Source organism: Dromiciops gliroides, chromosome 1, assembly GCF_019393635.1.
Source record: "Dromiciops gliroides isolate mDroGli1 chromosome 1, mDroGli1.pri, whole genome shotgun sequence".
In the NCBI taxonomy this organism is placed as follows: domain Eukaryota; kingdom Metazoa; phylum Chordata; class Mammalia; order Microbiotheria; family Microbiotheriidae; genus Dromiciops; species Dromiciops gliroides.
The window spans coordinates 613306713-613332033 of NC_057861.1; the positions used below are offsets into that span (position 1 = coordinate 613306713).

The 25321-nt window shown below is 37.2% G+C and overlaps 1 protein-coding gene across 3 annotated transcripts in view; it reads left to right on the forward strand.

The window, feature by feature from the left end:
• The window catches only part of PRUNE2 (prune homolog 2 with BCH domain), a 338542-nt gene extending 322116 nt beyond the window's left edge, over positions 1-16426 (forward strand). For 2 of the 3 annotated variants that reach the window (XM_044001558.1, XM_044001542.1), the window contains 3 exons: positions 3277-3315; positions 7648-7695; positions 13489-16426. In XM_044001558.1, coding sequence (XP_043857493.1) covers positions 3277-3315; positions 7648-7695; positions 13489-13519 — 118 coding nt within the window. In that variant the 3' untranslated portion in view covers positions 13520-16426. Of the gene's footprint in view, positions 1-2676; positions 2713-3276; positions 3316-7647; positions 7696-13488 lie in introns of all 3 variants that reach the window. The other variant, XM_044001553.1, reaches the window with a different exon arrangement.
• The last annotated feature ends 8895 nt before the right edge of the window (positions 16427-25321 follow it).

Consider the following 25321-nt stretch of genomic DNA (forward strand, 5'->3'; position numbering starts at 1 on the left):
ACTTTAAATATTTTCAAAGAAACTTTGTCTTCCCTGAAGACATGGCACTAGTGTCTTAGCTTAGCCTTCATGTCTTTACTGTCTGAAAAAAATATATAGCTGATCAGCAAAGCCCCTCAATCCCTTAGTAATTGTGAAGAATCCTCCACTTCTCCTTTTCTAAAACCTTGTTTCATTTTCTGGCTCCTCTTCAGATGAAATTGTAATCATGTAATATTTGCCAAATAGCAGGTGGGATGATTGGTGAAATTTTCCCATGCCCACTGCAGGGCAGTTCAGAAGATGCAACAGCAGCAGCCTGCAAAGAGTAAAGCATGGTAAAGGATGGTCTCAATCACAACTGCAAAAAAAAAAAAAAAAAGTGAAAGATGCCTAAGCTTGTGGTGCCTGGAACAAGAGACTTTAAAGTGAAATTTAAAGGCATGGACACCATGAGCTGTACCCATAGCTGGGTCATCACTGGAAACCTACATCGTTGTGTGTGTGATGGTGTTTTTATTTTATTTTATTTTATTTCCTGTGTGTCTGGTTATGTGGTTTGTGAATTGGATAGGAGTATGCAGTATTTTCCTCTTCAGATCTAAAAACCTAAATCAGTCTGCTCAAGAGTCTATTTCCTAGACTAGAGCTGCCCTTTTGGTATGTGTCCAAAGGCCTCTGGTGAGGCCTTTGGACCCCTTCTCAAAATAACATTTTAAAATTCATAAAATATATAGGATTGGGACAGCTAGGTGGTGCAGTGGATAGAGCACCGGCCCTGGAGTCAGGAGGACCTGAGTTCAAATCCGGCCTCAGACACTGTGTGACCCTGGGCAAGTCACTTAACCCCAATTGCCTCACTAAAAAATAAATAAATAAAATTTTAAAAATACATAGGATTGGAAAGGAAACTAATTATATATTAAAGTGTAGTTTTCAAGTTATTTTTTAAGTAAATGGATTCCAAGTTAAGAATTCCTTCCATAGACTGTCATGGAAACATCTATCTTCTAGGACAACAAGCCATGAGATAGATATGTTTAGTCTTTCCTATCCCAAAATTCGGCCAGGGAAGCAATATGCTATTACCCTCATTGGACTTATGATAGTATTGACAAATTTATCTCTGGCCAGTTAGCTTAGCTGATAAAGCCAAGATCATAATTTTCACTTTGAAATCACAATTTTTCATTTTGTCACTTAGTCAGAGATTAAGACCCCTAAACTTGGCCATTTGCCTTGAAATTTTGTTCCATTAGCTATAAGGCAGACCAGGAGAAAGCATGATTAGAGAAAGTAAAACCCATCTTCCCTTAGTACTGAAAGAATCAGCCAAAGTGCAAGCCCAAAGAACTAAAATTAAAAATACTAATTAAAAACAACAACCTAGAGCCACAAAGGTAGAAAGCATAAATTAAACTATAATTACTTTAATGTTTATGGATTATGTATATTTAATATTAATGGATTAAACAATCCAATAAAATGAAATAGTTAGAGATCGTATAAGAAAACAAAACCCTACAATATCTTTCTTACAAGAAATATACCTAAAAAGCAAAACATACATAGAATTAAAATGTGATGCTAGAATAAGATACCCTCCTGCTGATGAATCGGTGAAGTCATCTTCATATTTGAAGGACAGTCCATAATTTTTTCTTTTAATGAAATAATCATTAGCCCCCAAAAGTTAGTAACAGTTTTACAATTGTTACTTCTGGGAAGCCGCTGTAATGTGATGTCTTAAGTTCTTCTGTGAGCATTCACCACTGAGAAGGAGTTAAACTCATCAGCATAGGTTTCCAAGGTCAGATGTATGATATATAGTAAGGATTCCATTTAAGAAAGTTTTCCCCAAAAGTAAAAAAAAAAAATTGAACTTTTAATGTGCCACCTTTTTATGGGAATTTCCATCCCTGTTTACATAGGGCCTTTCCTGTTACTCAATTCACCTCTTCTTGTAACCCTTCAAAATTTCCCTCCCCTCTTATTTTCACAGAACTTTTACCTCATTTTATCTGTTGTTCAATTTTCAGATTATTTGGGGGCATAGCTCCTCCCTAGCACTGGGAATAACACAATAACTAGTTTCTTTAACATTGAAGTAGAAGAGACTCTAAGCTTCATAGATTCTCAGGTTAGACTTGAATGAAGCAGAAAGTTGCTTGATTTTAAGGAGAGCTTATAATTAGACTCAGAGCATTTTGATAATTCCTAAATATACTATTTCCAATTGTCTAGAACACAATCTAACAAAAACCCACCTGGTATAGTAAATAAGGGAAGGATTTTTTTTTTAAATCAATTGTATTCCCAGAACTTTACACAATGCCTGGCACATAGTAGGTACCTAATAAATGTTCATTAGATTGACAGACTTGGTTTCAAGTCCTATTTCTGACACATGCTAGTCTTGTTACCCTGGGCAAGTCACACCATGCCCCAGTGACCTCTCTGGAATGCTGTTTGCATCAGTGGATGGTCCAAAGGTGATGCAGCAGGTTTTCAGATGGAATATCCCCATGAAATTATAGGTCTGGGCAACCCTGTCCCCCCCCCAAATTGATATGCAAATATAGACATTTCTCCACATTTTGACAGTGATAACCTCCCCTTTTACACTATATTTGTACTTGTCATCTTTTTCATCTGTGTACTCACTGTCCTCATTGCATTCGTTTTTTATTTTGTAAGGTACGATGAAGAGAAATCTTATAAGAGAAGTGTGAGGTAAAATGCTTTCTTCTGCTGTTCATGCTGGTCCCTCTCCGTGTGTGTACGAATCAGTCTTTCACTTGTAGGTGACCTCAACAAGCTGCCACTGAAAGGAAGCTGTCCCTATGTCCTGTTGTGTGTTATTTTCCATCTTTCTCCCTTTCAAAGCTGTTGAGGTCCACCTTCTTTGCAGCTGAAACCTACTAAACAAGATACATCCTTGACTTGGCCCAGGCTGCCAGCTAATATTTTGAGAGCCAGACAGAGCAAGTGAATGCTATTTTTCAGCTTTATACGACACGCATGTCTCAAATCCCCTGCTGCTTTTCTATCTGCCTTCAGATGAAGGAATTTGCAAAATAAAATTACCTAGCAATTGAGTGGGCAGAAATGGCACCCTATTGAATTGAAGGAGTTTATCCCAGGCATAATCCTCAGGTGAATGTTTTAAAAGTCTATTTATATACCTGTAGATCACACTAATGTTTTGCTTTGCTTTGCTTTGCTGGATTTTTCTCTCATGCTTTGCTTGCTTCTTCTTTTGTTTCTTTGAAACACCCATCATTTTTGCCCGTGCAGACTGGATGAAGAGCTGAGGGAAGCATCCGAAAGAGCTAAGTAAGACTCAGTTTGCTGCTTGGCATTGCCTTTGCTTCCTTTTCGGGAGTGGATTGGAAGAAACCGCATGTTTGATGCTTATACCTGCATCCAGAGAGCAATGCCTCCCTTTAAAACACAAACTACCCTTGCTCCCCTGCAAACGTGGGCTCCTTTAATCTAATTGAACTCTGTTTGCCCTCAGTCTCGACTAGTTTGACAAATGTAATTATGGTTGGTTAACATTTCTTGAGCATGCACAGCACTTAGGTACATGATTAAGCACACACACGTTGGTTCCCTGCCTCCTGGAACTTGCAGTCTCAGGCAGTGGAATCAAACTGAAATAAAACCAAGGGCCACTAATCCATACCTAATGATCCCCTGCTGGCCGAATACTGACTTAGTTTGAAAATGGAATGTGACTATGTTTTCTTGTATTTTTGTTTATTTTCTTAAACATTTCCCAATTACATTCTAATTTGGTTCGGCTGCACTCAGGCGTGCTCGGCCAACTTCGACAACGTGTTTAACACCTCTGCTCTAAGGTACTGTAGTATCCACATGTGATACATCCATCAATATAGCAAAACCTTACTAATGCTTTGGAACTGGAAGGCCAAAATTAATTGATAAAAACCTAAATATGGAATATTTTTATGAGAGAAGAAGAGTGGTGGAGTAGATAGGAAACCTAGAACTAAAGTTCTGCTTGGCTGTGTAACCCTGGGCTGATCCATTAACCTCTTAGTGTTCCAGGAGCCTCTGAGACTGTAATTTGCAGAGAAGGCGTCAGGCATCATTGGTGAGAGGGAGTTTCTTCATCTGGGATACCCATGAAATCACTACTATCCTTTTTATGTTTTTAATAAATTTAGGGTTTTTTCTGTTCCCTCCCCCCAAGATAAACAGTAACCTTAAGTGAATCACTGGAAAGCATTGATAAGTTGCTACTCTCTGAGAACTACTAGAATGAACAGAGAAACTATTTGTTATTATCATATTGATAAAGACTGCTGCTCTACATTCTATTAAATAAACTATCATCTACCCCACCCAAAAACTTTTGCTTTCAGTATGAATTTAACTAACAAGCCTAACCACTGTACATATTTCAATACATTCTGATTTCATGAATTGATTAATCTGAACAAATTCTTAAGCCACTGTGGCACAGAGGATAAAGCGTTGGACTTAGGTCATGAAGACCTGAGTTCAAAACCATCCTCAGATACTTCCTATCTGCGTGACCCCAGGAAAGTTGTTGAAACTCTTGTTTGCTTTAGTTTCCTCATATATAAGATGGGGACCATTATAGCACGAACTTCGCAGGTTGTTGTGAGGAGCAAAGGAGTTAATGTGTGGAAAGTTCTTTGTAAACTTTAAAATGCTATATAAATGCCACATGTAAAGCACTTTTCATACCTTAGGCACCATAAAATGCTAGCTATTAGTTATTATTGTTAATCAGTGTGAGGCAAATTAGTAAAATTTGTGGTGTTTTTATACACAAATACTCCACAATTGGTTTCCACTACTCCCACACACTTTCTTTATATACAACATTCAGACCCTACATTAATTTGTGGCATTACTAGTGTCTTTGTTGTGGCATGAAACAGAAGGAATAGCTTTTTCACTGTGGAAAACTTAACTCCTAGTTTTCTGTGAGACCTTTCCTTCCCCCTGTCAATCAGCTGGGTTGGTATGACTTTAAATAATATAAATTATACCTCAGGGAGAATCTATTTGCCTTTTCATGAAGCTCTTAGCTGAAACGTACAATAATTGTGCAGCACTCAGACGCTGGGAGGAGCAAGGAAGCCATCAAGTAAACCAAAAAGCTTCACCTTGGCCCAACATCCCCATGAAAGAACAAGTGAAATCATTTCCTCCTCCCTGAGCTTTATTTGCACCTAAATTTAACATTGGGTATTGGTGGTGGCCCATTAAAGAACTATGTCCCTGTGTTTCTTGTTCAGATTCACAGTACCTGTCTAATAGCCTATTTTGTGGGTTAAAAGAGACATTTAAAAGTACTGAGTAATGGGGGCAGCTAGGTGGCACAGTGGATAGAGCACCAGCCCTGGATTCAGGAGGACCTGAGTTCAAATCCAGCCTCAGACTCTTGACACTTACTAGCTGTGTGACCCTGGGCAAGTCACTTAACCCCAATAGCCTCACCAAAACAAAAAAATCAATCTATTCTCTCCTGGTAGAATATCTTCCTCGATTGTTATTCATTTTGCTCCCTTTCTCTGTGGGGTGACAAGTTTTGTTTGGGGACTTTTCTTTAAAGCTTTTGGTTTTACTCAAATCTCTCCCCTCCGCATTCCACCTTGCACTGGAAAGTCATATTATCACTAGCCTGACCTCTATTCTCTAGGTAAGGCAGAAAGGAGGCATTGTTGTTCTGACTACAGACCTACCTTACAAGCACCATATATTTCTCCTTTCTCTGTGACATATCTGGGGTAGTTCAGGACTTTAAGACTAGCACCTGCCCTATTGAATTCCTGCTTCTATTAATATTTAAGTTGCATCTCTAAATCATTATAAATGCAGTTGCAATTGCAGACATGCAGAGAGGAAGCAGAGAGGTTGGAGGAACAGGTCCTGTGATTTATGTGGCCAAATGCTGGGAATTCTAATTCTGATTCTGGTACTTAGTTCCTCTTTGTCTTAAGCTTTGTCTATCATGTGGCAAACATATTTTTTTTTGTCAGAATATTAATCTAACCATAGAGTTGTGGCTAACAGTGTGAAAACTTTACCACTCCTTCTTCCTCTTTCCCACATCTGTTCTAGAAGTTTGGAGACATTTTTCTAGGTCAAACAACCCTCCACTGAGTCACCATGTTTGAGTTCACAGACCATATCCACCTGACTGGCTCCCCATGACTAACCTGGCCTTGTTCTTTGCTTACACTATGAGTTTAATTGATAAGCCCAGCCACTGTACACATTGAAATATGTTCTGAATTCATTGATTAATTTGAATAAATTCTGAAGCCATATGGCACAGAGAATAGTGTTGAATTTTCTCTAACTCCACATAGACAAACAACATGTAGGGAGGGGGAAAGATCTTTAGAGACCCCCCCAAAAGTAAGTTCTAAAATATTAGTTTCATGTGGAAGAAAGCTTAGATAATAATTATTATTAATAATAAATAATAGATGATCTGTCTTCTTTAGAGTGTTCTGAAAGCTTTGTAAAGGACTCTAAATGGTTTATGTCACTATAAGAGTGACAGGTTCATGACTTATTGACATATAAGTAGAACACTGAATAATTGCTATATAAATATGGATGATTATTATTTTCTTTGACAGGATGCACAAGTGCCAAAATAGACCATAGTTTGACAAATGAAGCTAAATTTTGCCGTAGGTTGAATTCAACCAATCAATAAACATTGATTAAGTACCTACTATATTCTAGGCTCTGTGCTAAGTGCATGGTCTTTGTTCTTATGATCTGTACTCTATTAACAAAGAAAATTTAAAAAAAATATTAGGGGGAAACACATTCAAATTATTTGATTTATATTGTTCTGCCACAATGCTTGACCTCCTCCTCAGGTTAACCTTTCTGAATAGTAGTTTGCTTCTGGTAATAACAAAGAGAATAAATTCATTGAGCCCACTTCAGTTACCATAAACTATGTTTGGAATTCAATAAGAGGTGACAGCATAATATTTTGGCTTAGAGAATTGACCATGTCAATAATCCATTTCCACATAATTAAGGGTTGACTGGAAACATTCTTACTGAAAATAAGCTTAGTGAAACTCTACAAAGAAAGAAAAATGTTTCCTTGTTTGAGGGTGAGAGTAAAATCCAATCATATTTATTTTCATTCAGTCAGCTACAGAGTTGTAATCAGAATAGAAAAAGGTCGCAATTCTTTCTGGGTTGAAAATCATAGAATGTTAAGGGGGAATGACTTTATCTAGTCTTTCCTTCTCATTTTATTAATGAGGAACCTGAATCTTAGAGAGGGCAAATAGCAACACCCAATGACTCACACAAATGGTGTCATGACTCCAAACCAGGTCTTCTGAGGCTTTCCCCCCACACTGCAGCTGCAAATTCCTTAAAATATTCACACTCCATTTGTCTTTTTGTACTTCCCAAATCAAGGTCAATTATTGTGAAAAAAAAAAACCAAAATGGATTCTCAGAGAACCATTGTCTTTATCAAGTTACTAGGTTGTGTACCAATTAGTACTGTGTAAAATGCTAGTTTAGTATTTAAGTGCTTTATATACTCCTGAAATACATTATACCTGCCAACTGGTCATTGTGGAGAAAAATTGTTTACTGCTGCCTCTTTTCCCTTGTACTCAGAGCTAGCTGCCTTTCAAATGATCCAGAAATGTCTTCTATGGAGCAGGAGTAAGAAATCCACCATTCATGGCAGCTCTTTTCTTGTTTGTAATAAATTGTGGCTGCATAGGGACAGAAGGCTTTGAGGAATGGGTAAACTCATCTCAGTTGTCCAGCCAGCTTTAATGCTTATGCCTTCATCAGAAACTAAAAGAGAAGTCAGGCTTCCAAAAAGTCAGGTTGGTTCACTGACATTTAAGGACACAGCCTCCAAAATCTGAGTCTTACTGGCAATCCTAAACTTATACTCTCTTGAAGTGGTCCCAAGAGCACTGAAACTTCAAGGAAACAAAATTTAACATGTGTTCTTTTCCAATGGAGTGTTCTGTTCAACTGAATTTGAGTTCCTAGGTTCATAGATCTACTATAGAGCTGGATCTACTGGAGACCTTAGAAACCTTCTAATCCAACCATCTCATTTTATAGGAGATGAAATAGGCTCAGGATTTGCCCAAGATCACAAAAATAGTAAGCAACTGAGGCAAGATTTGAACCAAGATTTTCCACCCTGTACTCCAAAACCACTATACTAGCTCCCTAATTTGTCAATAACTCCTTGAATCATTTTATGCCATCAATTATGAAGTTTGTTTAAGGGCACATTTCAGGCTACTTGTCCCAAGAATTATCTAATTATGTCTCAGATAGAGAGAAAGAGAGAGGGGATAGAGACAGAGAGATAGACAGAGACAGAGATATGTTTTGTGTTTATACACGTGGCCAAAGTAAGAATTTGAATTGCTTGACTATGGCTATTTTTGCAAATGTTGGGGCTTTTTTCCTTCCTCCAAATAAAAAGAGTGATGGGAGAGACAATAGGTTTTGGTGATTTAAATTTTTTAAAAATTTAACTCTCAAAAATAAAGTGCTTAATAAATTTTAATGTATTATACAAATGATAAGTATTATTGGTGGTGAAGATATTATTATTATTATTATTATTTCCTCTTCTAAAACCACCACAGAAGTGAGGTCTAATATTTGGCATCTGATACTGTACTTTCCACTGTTTCTGTGAAAGCAAAAGGAAGCCACACAAGATTAAGGGACCCTTCAGTGTTTTTCTTTGTTTCATGGGTTGCCATGGCCAAGAAATGTATCACTGTATGGCTGGCCTATTGGTGCTGACCCTCCCTGTAGTTAGTGAGGCTGGTCCTCCCAAAGCTGACATTGTCTGATGCCAGAGGATCAGTGTGAGCCACTGGAATAGATTTTAAAAACTCAGGATGACCATCATATTATTAGGAGGCATACATGCAAGATGGTCCAGAAAAAGATGGTTCATTTTTGCTTTTGATTTTGGGGTGGGGGAGGGAGGAAGAGAAGTATTTGCTTTGTATACACAACCAATTAGTGCAGTCTTTATACCATAGTATCCTAATAAAGAATCATAGAATTTGAGTGTGGAAAAGTACCTGAGAGATTATCTAGTCTGTTCTCCTTTGCATATATGAGAAAAGTGTAGCTCAGAAAGATTCTGTATTTTGTCCAAAGTCAAACAGCCTGTTAATAGCATGGGATGCTTCATGAAATCTGTTGTTTTGCTAACATGGACTCTTAGAAAGAACTTTTCCTTTCAATGGGTGACTTTCAGATGAACTGCAGTTGTAGAGCTTTCTATGTCATTGATTAATCCTTGGAACCCTCGAAGGAATGGAACAATCACAATTCAAATGTGACTGTTAGTTTGCTTCATAATACACCTGGGAACTATTTCTATTCCTTTAGATTTATAGTGGACATCATCTGGGAGAGCAAGAGCATGGTGTCACGGTAGAGTGCTAGACCTGGATTTAGGAAGACCTGGGTTGAAATCCCACTTCAGACTTCAGACTTCAGACTTCAGACTTCATTAGTTGTGTGACCCTAAGCAAATCATTAAGCCCTCTGGCCTTCAGTTACCTCATCAGTACAATGGGGGAGCTAAACATAATGACTTCTAAGGTTCCTTTCAGCTCTAAATCTATGATCCTATCAATTCTGGATACAGTGAACACTGAATAAAAGCTGTATGCATACATACATACATACATATATATATGCATATTTATATCTACAGATAAATATCTGGTCAGACACATCAGGAAGTCAGAAGTATGGAGCAAATCTCAAAAATACATCATGGTCAGGGCAGCTAGGTGGCACAGTGGATAAAGCACTAGGCCCTGGATTCAGGAGGACCTGAGTTCAAATCTAGCCCCAGACACTTGACACTAGCTGTGTGACCCAGGGCAAGTCACTTAACCCCAATAGCCTCACCAAAAAAAAAATACATCATGGTCAGGTAGGGGAAGGGGCAGAAGCAAGCTATATGACTAGAGAGTCAAATCTAAAATACTTTAATTTAAACCTTTGAAACCGAGCGGCTATTGGGGCAGCTAGGTGGCCGCAGTGGATAGAGCACCATCCCTGGAGTCAAGAGGACCTGAGTTCAAGTCCGGCCTCAGACACTTAACACTTACTAGCTGTGTGATCCTGGGCAAGTCACTTAACCCCAATTGCCTCACCAAAAAAAAAAAAAAAGAAAAAAGAAACTGAGCGGCTATTTACTGTGGACCACACTTATCTCAAAGCTTTGATGTGAAAGGAAAACCTAACCTGAGGGAATTTTGCTGTGGAAGTTTTGGGAAAAAGATCAGCCCTTCCGCACAAGTCTATAATTTCCTCCTTAACTGAGCTCCATGCTCTACAGTTGCTTGAAGTGGCATGGATGCTGAATTAGAGAATCTCAGTACATGCTGCCTACTGCAACTGCTTTGGAGTTTACCCAGACCTCTGATCTGTTTTGTTCTATACTTTCATGTATCAGTGTTTTGATTTGGGACACGGGCAAGGCAAACTTCTTTTCTTTTCATTTTAGTCTGAGTTCATTCTAGTGCTTGTGAGGGGGCATGGAAGAACTCTGTGTGTGTGTGCGCACGCGTGCGTTTGATTCCACTTCCCCCCTTCTGAGGGATATAGATCTTTGCCTTCCACTTCCCCCTTTCTCCTTCCCCCACCTTCCCCACCCTTTCACTCATTTATTTCTTGAGTTCTTTCCTTTTCTCTCTCCACATCCCCAATACCAACATCAAGAATATGATTAGGTTTGGGGACTGGAGAGAAATTTTTCCTCCTACCTCCCATCCTTTCCCTTCTTCTTTCTTGCAAGCTCCAAGTTATTTTCTCTGGTTTTCGAATGCCATGCTTTGGGGAAAGAGATAGATATGTGGAAAGTGGGGGAAATTTATTTTCTGTGGAAGCAATTTATGCCTTTGTAAATGGCACAGGTTTGATTTAAGATTTAAAGAGCTTTTTGGTGACACTGAATTAATAGGGATCACTGAAAAGAAATGTACATCTTTCGCCTGTTTCCAAAGAAAAGAAAAACATGGATTTTAATACATCACTAAACCATCTTGTTGGACAATCTGCAGCCTTCAATCTGTAAATAGCCACAAAAATCATGGGAAAAAAATAGAATTATCCCAATGCCTCACTATTAAACTATTAAATGATAGGAAACTATTGCCATTAGTTCTGACCAAAATCAAATTTTCCATAAATATTCTGTGCCATGTTTTCAGAAACTAATCTTAGAACTTTGTTTCCTCATTTTCATGCATAAATAAAATTTACTTATTTATTTCCTGAAACTGAAAAATATATACCTCAGTAAATATGTTTCTGTTTGAAAGAAACATTAGCATAATTTAAACATATATTTGGTCAGCATTATGAATTACTAACTTCACCATCAACTGTGTGCCTCACATTTTCCTATACAGCTTGTTAGAACAAGGTTTTATTTACTTATTTGTACATGTAAAACCCAGACATCCTTGCTCCTATATGCTGTTTGAGTAAGGTCTTCAACACACAGCTCTTTGTTCATAACAGATTGAAGCATTGAACCTGAGATTATATGCAGGAATTATGTGCTGCTGTGGGAATAACCCCTAGGAAAAACCATGAGGTACATAAAATGTAAATGACTGTGGGAAGGGATAGAGACTTATAGCAAGAATCTAGGTGTCCCATGATGGGGCAATATCCTCGATAGCTTTGTTACCCTGGTTTCAACCTGGAAGAAATAATTAGAAATGGGTAATTGTTATCCTGAAGAAGTATTTTAAGATAGTACCTCTCTGGGTGAACCCTGAGACTAATGTTGGTTCAGATTTTGTGATCTACATGGTAGAACATAGAGTGTACCCTTAAAGTCTTCAGATGAAGAGACAAATGAACAACAACTCAGGCGAGAGTTCAAAAATTCCAACAACTAAGTCAAACTGAATAAAGTCCATTAAGCACAAGGCATGTTTTGAAAAGAGTAATTTTAGTTGGGCGATATTAGAATCCAGATAAAGAATTGAGGGAGAGACAGAGAGAGGCAGAGAAGAGAAAGGCAATGAACTCAACTATCTTCTCAGACTTTAGCTGAAAGAAGCTTCAGGGAATCATAGAGGTAGTGAATTTTAAACCCCTCTTTACATTGAGCATAAGTCAAATCTTTCAGTTCTACAAGACATTAATAACCAAGAGGAGATCCAGGATATTTTGGAGTTATTATTCTGCCATCATAAAATAATAAATAGATGATTTGCAGAATCTGACTGCTAGATGAAATAAGATTACAGGAAAAAATGGCTCCAACAATAGAAAATTTGACCATAGGGATAAATACCCAGTGGAGTGCTAAGAGTAAAGGGTGTTACATGTATGTTTGGGCATTGATCACAAAGCTTCTAAAATAAAACCTTGCCTAGTGTCAACAAATTCCATAATGAAAACATGATATAGTAATCCAAGCAACATAGACTCATGGGAACATAGAAAAATGACACTGCAAAAACTTCAAAATTAACTGAACCCAAGAAATTCTCTTTCTTTTTAAAAAAAAATTTATTTGTCATATATAATTAAATTGTATACACATATCAAACATAGATATACACATACACACATATATGACATATATAATGTATATTTTCTGTTATTACATTTAGATATACCTAGATATATTCTAATACTTATAACAGTATTTTAAATCCTTCCTCTTCCTTTTTTTTAAACAGGCAGTTTTCTTTTTTTTTTTAAACAGGTAAATAACTGTTTTATAAGTAATGTATACATATCAATTTATATAAATAATATGACAAATTTGTTTAAATATAATTACTATATAAATAAGACCTAAATAACTTATATATGCACGACATATATTTTTTGATCAATATTCTCTTGAAAGCCATCAAGTGACTCTTTTCTGCCTAGGGAGGGAAGGTGACAGTTGATGGTGATACACAAAGTTTTAAATGTTTGCATTTAAATTATTCTATCTCTTTAGGACAAATCATTTGGCTCCTAGAAAATATATCTGCTGTATTTAACTTACAACGAATTAGTACTTTGTTAGAAGTTACATCTTCTAGGCTAATCATTTATTTAGTCTGTCTAAAATAGGTTGTTTAATTTTGTTTTTTAAAATGGATCCCATACTTCCAAGGAAAGAACACATTTCACTCATATTATCCCACAAATAAGAATGAACCCCAAATCCAAGCCTCAACATGGCCTAAAATGCTTCCTGGGAGAGTATAAGAAAGAATATTAGCTGTTTCCATATAGTAAAGGAAGGAGTGGGGATGAAGAATTGGAGGAGGATTTCTTTCCATCCAGTTTTCTCATCAAGGTCTTGCATGATTTATTTTAAAGGAATAGTAGAAGGAATTAATTTTTTTTTAATGTAACAAGTGAACACAGTGACCTCATGCTTTTCTTTCCCTTCCTCCCCCTTTTAACTCCTCTTCATCTTGAAAGTATTGACATGAAGCTGAAAGAAAAACTGTAGCTAGTGGGGCTTTGCAGAAGAAGATGATTCTTGAATTGGAGCCCTTCTAAAACATCTCTACCTAGAAAAGAAGAAACGACTGATGAATCTCACTTTACACTATCTGGTGCCATTGAAAACTTCCGGGTGGAGGTTGGGGGGAAGCAGTGGTTGAATGCCTTTCACTTTACTATAATTTTATGTAATTGTGTGCATATGTGTGTTCAATTAAGTTATTATCCTGTGTTTGCCGATTGTAAATCTCCTGTACTCTTTAGTTAAACCTTCCCCAGAAAGCAGAGAGTTTTGTTTTTAGGCATTGCTGACTAATATCCCTCACCTCCACCCCTACCCTCAAGTTCTAAGGTAAGCCAGACAGGAGTATTAAGAGATAAAACATTTTCATTCCACAGATTACTTCTTTTCCTTCATAAGCATTTTAGATGAAGATGGTTTCACATCTTGCTCTGTTATACTTAGCCTTGTCTATATAGCTTTCCCTGCTCACATTGGTCCATAGGTCATGATGCAGGGTGTGTGGAACCTTGGTCCCTGAACTGTCTAGCTCCACAACCATTGAGCATCCCTTAAAGAAATATCCCAGAAAGAAACTTTAAACCCAAACCATTTTAATTTTTTATTTATCTCATCTGACACCTTTTTTTTTCTTAGATGTGGTCTTTAAAAAACAAAACTATTCATCCCACAGTGACTAAAGGGTCTGGGGAAGTGGAAGTGCAACATGTCCATGGTTTTGAGGGTGCTCTCCTAGCTTCAGTCCTTCAATCTGGACTCTCAGCTTAGTATTGTTCCTTCTATCTGAAAATATTAACAGCAGAAAACAGCGAACACAGAATAAGTTGATTATTCATAAAATCAAGTCTGCTTTAAGATTCTCTCCTTTAACTATAGGCTTACAATGTGCTCTTATTTATTTAAAAAAATAATTCTTTTATATTTTATCACTATACTCCATTTCACATATCAACTAGATTTCAAATTTGCAGCCCTCCAGCATGCATATTTTTTGTTTTGTTCATTTGTATTTAATTATGTATTTACCCAATAGAATAAATGAGTAAACATAACTAATTTATTTTCTGTTTTTAGAAATGGTATAACCCCTTACATACCATTAGTGAGTAAAATACATAGCCTTTTGAAAAAAAAGATGGCAAATCCCTAACTACAAAAATGTTGGTCTGTCAGTATTTATTTACATGGTCAAAATGGAGGCTGTCCTTAAAAGCCTTTAATGGACAATGTGTGATGCTAATCGCACTTTTTTTTCTGTATGTATGTTCTTAACTTCCAATATTACCTATCATCGGTAAGCTAGAATGAATGAGAGAGGGGTAGAAATAAGAAGGTCCCACACCAGTACTGCTGTAATTAAAGAACTGGAGAAGATTCCAATTTTGATTCAATGGAGTGATGTTCTTTACTTTTTCTGTAACAGACCTTTGGAATTTAAATTGCTAAAATGGATCTATGATCTCATCAATTTGGAAGTCCCTCCCCCCATGACCCTCACCATAATGCTGCCAATCATGGTACCTCTGTGGCTGCCCATCCTGGACAACTTTTGTCCAGGTCCTCTCATAAATTCACTGTGTAGTTCCACCCAACCATTGGATATCACATTGAATTTAACAGCCTCCTCTTTGCAACTTTAATTCCTCAATTCTCTTTTTTTCTATAGTCAGCAGACTTTTCCATTCATATCACCTCCAGACTTTCCTATCTTTTCCCATTCCCTAGGCAAGACCTATCAGTCCTGGTCCCTTTTAATCCACAAGTATGCCTGTGATTAAATCATTCCTTCTAAAAATTTTAGGTCCCATACCCAGCCCCACCTCACACTTCCAAAAATTCCTGCTCTAGAGAGCACTGGCCATCCCAGGATATCGTATTTCACATTGGGGAAACCAAGTAGAGTTCTGGGGAGATAAGCTTGAGGATATAAGGCAGAGGTAAGATAGAGAAAAAGCTGAAATCTCACCATTGGACATTGCTTTTGATGTATCCTTATTTGAAATAGCCTTGCTAATCCACAGTTTTAGGCTTTATCTTCACTGAGTGTACCTTGGATATCTTTACATGTCAGTGATTTTCCTTGGCTTCTCCATTGTTTGCATGCCAGTCCTGATATTCAGTTCTTTTCTTTTATATTCCACTAAAAATATATTCAATTAAATTAATTCTGCTCTCCAGGTGAAAGGTACTGGGCAAATTCAATCCAAAAGAATCCAAGCAGCTGGAAATAATGCCTAAATGTATAGATATCTATACTGACCTTAAAATTCTGATGCGTTTTGCTCTCTGGTTGACTTTTGGAAACTGCCTACCACTTTACCTGTTAGTGGTTAAAGGAATGGAGGGTTTGTGATGGGGACAACATTATTGCCTTTTAAATGGTGCTGTTCCCCACAAAACACCTCTCTGAAATGAAGTGAAAAGTTTCATGGACTAGGAACTTGTTTGAAGGCAGCACCTGAGTGTGTGGGGAAATCCTAAAGCTCTTATTGAAGCCATATGATGTTTAAACATAAATTTGAAAGTAAGACTTACCTTAAGACCTATTAGAAAGTCTGCTCATAGGTCTCATCTTTAAGATATTTTAAATATTCAACTATGGTAATACATTTGAAGTTATATCAATGCCTCTCAGTAGTAAGTTCACATAGAAACACTTAGAATTGCACAAATTAATCTTTTATATACAAATGGGTTTTTCTACTATGTATCAGTTTGCTCAGAATAAAGTATATCTAAACTATTAGATTTTGATTTGGTGAAGTATCTATCTATCTATATATCTATGTTTAACAATACTGCCTAAATTGTATAGACTAACCAATACAAAAATATGTAAGAGCATTGTATGTATGGTCTCTCTGTAATTCTGAAATAAAAGCTGCAATCCCAGTTATCAGTGTATTTCCTCTTTAGCCCCATAAAGACTCATGCAAATTCAGTATGTATCAGGTAGTCAATAGGCATTTATTAATCTCCTACTATGTGCCAGTCACAGTGCTAAGTGCTGAGAACATGAAGATTGACAACAACAACAACAAATGACAACAACAAAACCCCAAAAGTCTCTGTCCCCAAGAAGTTCACAGTCTAATGGGGGAGAGAACATATAAACAATTACATACAAACAAGGTTATATATACAACAAATTGTAGATAATCAGCAGAGGGAAGGCAGCTAAATTTAGGGGCATTAGAAAAGGCTTCCTGCAGAAGGTGGTCTTTAGCTGAAACTTGAAGAAAGCCAAGGAGACAGAGGTGTGGATGGAGAATATTCCAGGCATGGATGCCAAGCAGTAAAAGTGCTCTGAGTCTGGAGATGGAATGTCTTCTGTGAGGAATAGTCATCATTTATGGTATTTCTAGTTATTCCTTAATAGTTATGGCCAGTTCAAACTTTTTATCTTACCTATTACCCCTTTGGTTCAGGGTTTGATTGAATTCAACATGCATTTATTATGCATCTACTATGAAAGAAAATGTGCTTGGGCTGGGGATAAACAGACAAAAACAAACACTCCTTGCCCATAGGGAACTTACATTCAAATATAATGTTTAAAATATTCTTGTTTTTCTTGTTGCCTACCATCTGTATTAGCAATTCCCAAACCTTTGGGAGTTGCTACATACTTGTTTGTTATCCTCCCACACATACTCTAGTAAAGCACAACATGGCCTTCATTGGAAGAAAATCAGTTTTTTAACACCTGTCCTTCACCCCTTTCTCCTAAATAATTAAATTCAACCTGAAGAATTACAAAATCAAGCTTATGAATAATTGGTGTGGCATGTTCTTTTCCCCATAGGTGCCTTAATATTGAGTGTGTCTCCTGCCCTGTCTAATCTTTACTGGGTTAAGTCCACATGGTCTGCCAAAATTTGACATAGCCATACATTTTTCAGTATCTATGAATCCTTGTAGATTCCATGACATACAGACTTGTAGTACGTAGATATTGTGCTGGTCTGAAAAGAGGAAAAATAGGTGGGTCATAATGCATGATGGAAAGGAGGGAATACTTTTCCAAAGTAGACACTAGCTTTCATTCAGGTTGCTCTAATAAGTAACTTGCAGCCATGGAAGCTAGTCTTGGAAAAAGTATTCCAGGCCGTAATGAATCCCAAGGGATCATTTTCTTTTGCATTTATCCTTGTACTTACTCATTTTAGCTGAGGTTGGATATATTAGTTTGGTATTGCTTGCCAGGAATAAGTAAGTGACTCCACCCTAAATTGCCTCACCCTGTGTAACTCAGCTAATGTTTTATGACTACACTGATGCAAAAGTATGGGGTTTTATAGAATAGGGAGGCTGCCCTGTGAGCACAATTTTCTTAAAGATGACCAGAGTCAATAGCTCTGATACTCCATGAATAGTTATAACATGCCCATTAATATAAAATATATTTTAACAAAATTTTCATTCAAAAGGAAGACACATAACAATTTTGTTCTAAAATGTGAATGGATTCAATTCCTCAGTATAATCAAAGAAAATTACAAAATGGATATAAAAATAAAAAATTATTTTCTAATTTTAAGAAAAAAAAATCTTTTCAAATTAATTGATAATTGGCATTTATTAAGTGCCCATTATATAGTAGACACCAAGTTAGATGCTTAGGGTACAAATACAAGGAGTGAAAAACACCCTTACTCACAAGTTGACAATAACAAAGAGAAACATCATCTCTTTGTCATAGACTGAGGAAATGGTGAAGAGAATAGGAGATGAGTTCAAAAGTTTTCCCATGAAAAGAATGGAACAAGAGGAAAATTTGTTAAATGGCCTCAATTATCTCAATAAAATAAGAGGCAAGGTCCCCAGGTTAGAGAGATGAGAAAGGGAGAGGTTGGTGAGGTTTAAGGGAAGAAGAAAAGACTTTCAAGAAATGACAGATCAGAAACAACAGAACAATAAACTGGGCATACAATTTTAAAAACTGGAAAAGCAACAAATAAAAACCCCCAAAATACTAAAATAAAAATTCTGAAAATCAAAGAATAGATTACCAAAATTGAAAGTAAGATGCAATTGAATTTCTAAAATTAAGGGCTGGGATATTTGGTGGGGGCAGGGGGGGAACTTATGAATTATTAGCTAGTCTGCTTTTAAAAAGGTATACCAAATTGTTTATATCAAAACAACAATTGAAGAGGAAATTTTTTGTTTGTTTGTTTGTTTTTGGCGGGGCAATTGGGGTTAAGTGACTTGCCCAGGGTCACACAGCTAGTAAGTGTTAAGTGTCTGAGGCCAGATTTGAACTCAGGTACTCCTGACTCTAGGGCCGGTGCTCTATCCACTGCGCCACCTAGCCGCCCCGGAAGAGGAAATTTTTAAAAACTAGGAGAAAATATTTTGCCCAATTTTAGAAAAAAGAGAGATAATTTAGATGAAATTGGTGGATATTTACAAAAATGAAATACAATAATACATTATTAGAAATAATTTTTAAGTAATAAATGAATTTCCAAAGGAAGGGAAAAACCCAGAACCAGATAGATTTACATGTGAATTCAATCAAACATGCAAAGAAGAATTAAATCCACTATTATAAACTGTTTACAAAAATAGCAAAAGAAATAATCCTTCCAAATGCTTTTTGTAATAAAAATATGGTCTAAAGGAGGTGGAGATAAATGAGAAAAAGAAAACTATAGACCAATGTCTCTACTAAGCATTAGTGTAAATTAAAAAAAAAATATTAAGAGGCATAAAACATATTTAAAAGATTATACATCAATAGCAGGCTGGAATTTTATGAGGAAAGCTGGACTGGTTCATTACAAAGGAAAACTAGCAAAAATAATGAAAATTATGCAATTACACCATTAGGTGCTCTAAAAGTTTTTTTTTTTTACATGATGAAGTACCCATTAAAAAGCACAGTATTAAATAGACTTTTCCTTAATATGGCAAAGAGTATTTATCTAAAATTGGTAGTCAACATTATCTGCAATGGAGAAAGGTTAGAGAACTTTTTAATAAAGTTGGGGTGAAGCAAGAATGTAGATTATCATCCTCTACTATATAACATAGTTCTAGAAATGTTAGCAATAGCAATAAAACAGGGAAGTTAAATTAATGGAATAAGCATAGAAAGGAAACATGATTATCATTTTTGTAGATGGTATGATGTTCTACCTAGAGAAACCAATATAGTCAACAACAACAAAAACCCCTAAAAACCATTTTTTAAAAAGACCTAAATAATTGTAGAAATATTCACTCTCCAAAGGTAGGCCTTGCTAGTATAATAAAAATGATAATAATATCTAAATTAATTTATATTTTTCCATGCCACATGAATAAAATTACCAAAGGATTATTCTATAGAACCATAAAAAAATTCATCTAGAGGAATCAAAGGTCAAGAATCTCAAGAGAAACAATAAAAAAGAAAGGAAAGGGGACTAGATCTTAAACTATATTGTAAAGTAAAAATCAAAATGATTTGATTGGTTAAGAAGTAGAAAGGTCAATCAATGGAATATATATATATATATACAGAAGCAAACAACTTCTAACTATAATTTCCATGGAAACTTTTATGACCTTTTCTAAAATCTCTCTCTGCAAAGTGTCTACAATGAGATAGGTGATAATCTCTCTGCAATGTTGCTCCATTCAGACCCTAAGTATCTGGTCACTTCTGGGCACCATAGTTAAGAAAGGATGTTGACTGGAGTGCATCCTGATAAGGGAAAGCAGGATGATGGCAGAACTGGAGAAAATTTGAAGATTTGAAGGAGGGAAGGAAGGAAGGAGGGAAGGAAGGAAGGAAGGAAGGAAGGAAGGAAGGAAGGAAGGAAGGAAGGAAGGAAGGAAGGAAGGAAGGAAGGAAGGAAGGAAGGAAGGAAGGAAGGAAGGAAGAAGGATTTATTTAGTGCCTGCTAAATACCAGACACTGTGCTAAGCATTTTACAATAATTACCTCATTTGATCCTTACAATATCCCTAGGAGGTAGGTGCTATTAAAGTTGAGGAAATTGAGGCAGACAAAGGTTAAGTGACTTGCCCAGGGTCACATAGCTAGTAAGTTCCTGAGAGATTTGACTTCAGGCCTAATGGTCTATCCATTATGCCACCTTGTTGCATCTTGAAGAAACTAGGGACATTTAACCTGGCAAAAAGGATAGGAAAATAAGGATAATAGATATGGAGCTGAGAAGGACCTCAGATGTCATCTAGTCCAATTCCTTTGTTTCACAAATGTGGAAACCAAGACCAGAGAAGTAGTTTGTCCAGGGTAAGTGATTTTGTTACAGAGAGTAAAGGTTAAAACCTACGTTTTCCGACTCCAAAGCCACAACTTATTCTACTGCTCCATGTGTGGAACTGAGCTCCAATCTACCCTTCCAGTCTCAATGGGTATTTCTTCTACCCCTGTTCTGCGCAATGCAGCCAAACTGACCTTCTCTCTGTTCCCCACACATGATACTCCATCCCTGGCACATGTGGTCTTGTACAACCTGACATTTTCCTACCTTTGCACACTCTACTCTCTACATTGCATGTTTCTTTCTCTTATTTTTTTTTTTTGCGGGCAATGGGGGTTAAGTGACTTGCCCAGGGTCACACAGCTAGTAAGTGTCAAGTGTCTGAGGCCGGATTTGAGCTCAGGTCCTTCTGAATCTAGGGCCAGTGCTTTATCCACTGCACCACCTAGCTGCCCCTCTACATTGCATGTTATACAACAGTTAGACTGGGTTACTGACCATCCCTTGTATGGGTTCAGCATTCTCCCACATCTATGCCTTTGTTCTTACTGCCTATTAAATCTGAATTACCTTCCTTTTCTCTCCTCTGCCTGTAAAAACCCTATCCCAGTTCAAATTACACTGACATGAGAAGGGCTATCCTAATCCCCTCAGCTGAAAAGGATATTTCCTTCTTCCAACCTGACAAAGTCTAATGAGGGAGACAACATGAAAATAACTATGGACAAACAAGACATATATGGTATTAATTAGGGATAGTCTCAGATGAACTCAGAGGGAAGGCACTTAAAGAGGAGTAGGAAAGGCTTCTTGTAGGAGATGGGACTTTAGCTGAGACTTTAAGATGAGGTAGCTATGAAGAGGGAGAGAGTTCTAGACATGGGAGACAGCAGTGGAAATGCTTGGAATAAAGAGACAGAGGGTCATGTTCAAGGAATGGCAGATATGCCTGTGTCACTGGATTACAGAAAGAGTAGAGGGGATTAAGCTGTAATAAAACTGGAAAAGTAGGAAGGGGGCAGATTATAGAGGGTTTTGAAAGACAAGATCAAGAAAGGTTTTGTGTGGAAGATGCAGGAGCTGCAAATTGAAGCATTAGATGTACCAATGTGTGGATTTGTTTTGAAAGATTATTTTTACTAGATACAATGAAGAATTTTTTAGAGAGGGAGTGGAAGAGAGAATGGGAGTGATACAAAAAGGAAAAGAAAAGAAAAAAATCAGGGTTTTTAAAAACATGCAACAGGTAAACAAAGGAAATTCAGAAGATGACAGAGACAAGCACACAAACTTTGGAACTAATGTACTGAATTATATATGTGTGTATTTGTGTGTATATGTGTATATATTCACACACATACACACAATACAAGTATATATACAATATAACATAATTTATGTTACATATTTATATAATAGATAAATTATATTGTTATGTTGTTATACTATATATTATGTTATGCTATGTTGTATTGTATTATATTATATTATACTATGCTATACTATATTATACTGTATTATATGCATATATATGTAGATATTTTAAAATTTGTATGTAGGGGGCAGCTGGGTGGTGCAGTGGTTAAAGGACCAGCCCTGGATTCAGGAGGACTTGAGTTCAGATTTGGCCTCAGACACTTGATACTTACTAGCTGTGTGACCCTGGGTGAGTCACTTAATCCAAATTGCGCCCCCCCCCCAAATCTCTATGTGGAAGAGATTCATAGTTTCCTATTGCAGGTATTCCCCCACCCTATACCAGTGATATTAGGTCTGAGCTCCAGAGACAGGTTAGTTATTCTTCCATGAGGGTTCTAGGGGATCCTGAGGGGTTGGAAGGTGGTCTCTCTAATGTTATAATTCACAAGTCCTAACCAAAGCACTCCTTCCACCATGATTATTGTTAATAAGTCAGACAGTTAGCCTTTAGAAAGGGTTATTTACTAAGGCAGTATAGTAAGAACAGTAAAACATGTCCCTAAAAGTCTATGCCATATTCTCCCACCAGTAGATAGATTCCATAGGAAAGTAAGCTCAAACTGAAAAGAGCACCTGAGGCAAAAAGGTGATTCATGATTCCTGGAAGTCCTTTTGCTGGAGTCCTCAGTGGGGAACACTTAGCAATGTGTTTCTTGTACCCCCAACATTGGGAAGCTTCTGTGGCAAGTTGACACTTAAATGTTTGCTGACTGATTGACTGTGTCAAGTGTGAATGATACTCTTTTCCATCACAAATTCATCCTTCTTCCTCCCTCCCCCCCCTCCACTTCCCTCCCCTCCTCCTCCACCTTCCCTTCCCTCTACCTCTTCCCCTTCCCTTTTCCTTTCTTTTCTCCCCTAAGAGGAATTCTAGGTCAGGTTATGTCACCAGCTGACTCTATGTTCTTGTTCAAGTCATTTGATCTCTCTGCGCTTGAATTTCCTCACCTGTGAAATGAGTGCATTGTGTTAGATAAGGAGTTCTTCATCTTATTTTTGTCATGGACCTCTATGGCAGTTTAGTGAAGTTTACAGACCTCTTCACAAAAAAAAGCCATTAGTTCTTTTGGTTTTTTGGCAAGGCAATGGGGGTTAAGTGACTTGCCCAGGATCACACAGCTAGTAAGTGTCAAGTGTCTGAGGCCGGATTTGAACTCAGGTACTCCTGACTCCAGGGCCAGTGCTCTATCCACTGCACCACCTAGCTGCCCCTAAACCCATTAGTTTCTAAATATATAAAATAAAGACAAAGGATTTCAAAGGAAACATGTATTTCAATACAGTTATCAAAATATCAAAACAATAAACTCTTGGACCCAGGGTTAAGAACTCCTGATGTTAGATCATAAAGTCATTTCTAAATCTATCGTTCTATGAATCTCTGATTCCCCTAATCCTTTTTCTCTCCATTTTCCTCTATCCCTTTTTATTTTCATGTCTTAAATATGTCTGTCAGTGGATGCCTCTGGGCAGTGCTTTACCCTGGTGTTGGCACTCCAGGTGTGAGGTGTTTCTGGGTCCTAAAAGATGTTTCCTCGGTGACTGTGTGGCACGTAACAGGGATTGAGCGGGCAGGAGAACTCCAAATCTAGCAATAAATATATGCTAGTAGTTGGACTAAATGATTTCCAAAGTTGATTCCAAATCTATCACACTGAATTTATGACACAGTCAAGTGGCAATAATGAGAGGCCTAACCAAGAAGCAGGAATTCTTGAGTTCCCATTCTTGGACCTACAGCCAATTTGTAATCTTGGATAAGTTATCTATTATGGAACAGCTGAATAGGATGTCCTGTCTTCCAAGTGGCTTGTGATCATCAATGATTAAGTTCTTACAATCCTCTTCTGAGGAAGATGAAGGCTATTGTCCAGCCTTTACAATCCATCAAATGCTATGAGTCATGATACCATCCTTGACCACTGTGTCTGAACTCACTAACTCTTTAGGTTCAAGAGAAGTATGCTCAAACTCTGGATCTATAATGAAAGCTTGTCAAGGATACCAACCACTAAGAAGCTGTAACACTGTCCTTGCCTGGAGGGTCTGTGCTTCTGCAAGTGGAGATCAGTAATGGTTCTTTTCAACCTCCATTAAGGGCTGGGAACCATTGGATCCCTAATTACCATTTCTCAGGGTTCTCTCCTAGGTTAGGCTGGCCACTTTCAATGAACAAGTATAGCCAACTGGTCCAGAGGGAGTTCTGCCCCCTATTATGCAAGCTACGATTATGGTAGTTGTTTTCACTCAGCAAATCCACCAGAAAATATTTTTGGTAAATATGTTCTGCATTGATCTTGTGCACAATTATAGAGTATTGTAATGTTTAAAATCTAAATTCTGTGGTCACCTCAAATTAGAAGCTTTAGCACCAGTCTTTGGGCATTAAGCATTTATTAAAGCATACCAGGTATTCAGGTAGAGTTCAGAAAGTTAAGAAAAGGCCTATCTAGCCTAGAGTTCCAGCCTGGTTGGGTTCTTCCTCAAGTCCTCTGCCACAAGCCTGCTTCAATCACAAACTCTCTCAAACTGAGTGTGGAAGCTTTTTTTAGGTCCAGAGCATAGAAGGTCCTTACACACTGCTTCAAGCTGATTGGTTAGTGTCATCCAAATCCATCGGTTCACTGGACTTGAAGGTGGTCTTGAGTTAAGTTCAAAGTCTTTAGCTTCTGAGAACAATGCCTACTTAAGGGCTAGCCAGGTGTGATTACAATCTAGTTAACTTGAAGTAGGCTAATCAGCAGTCAATCACTCTCACTTAATTCAATCAGTTTAGATTAATCTCCAGGTGGGCCTTTGAGTATCTGCTAAATCCCATTATTTTATCACAGTATTGACATACAAAATCATAGATTTAGAGCTAGGAAAGACATTAGCAGCTATGTAGTCCCATTCCTCACTTTATACATGTGGAGACTGATGCCCAGATAGGTAATGTATCTTGCCTAAGGTTATGTAGTAGAGAAGCCCCTTTGACTTCAAATCTAGCACTCTTCACAATGTCATCTAGATGCATAAAGATAAAACTCATCTTCCCATTTAGTGTCATTTTGTCTTTAGGTAGCATGTTTTACTTCCCTTAAGAAAA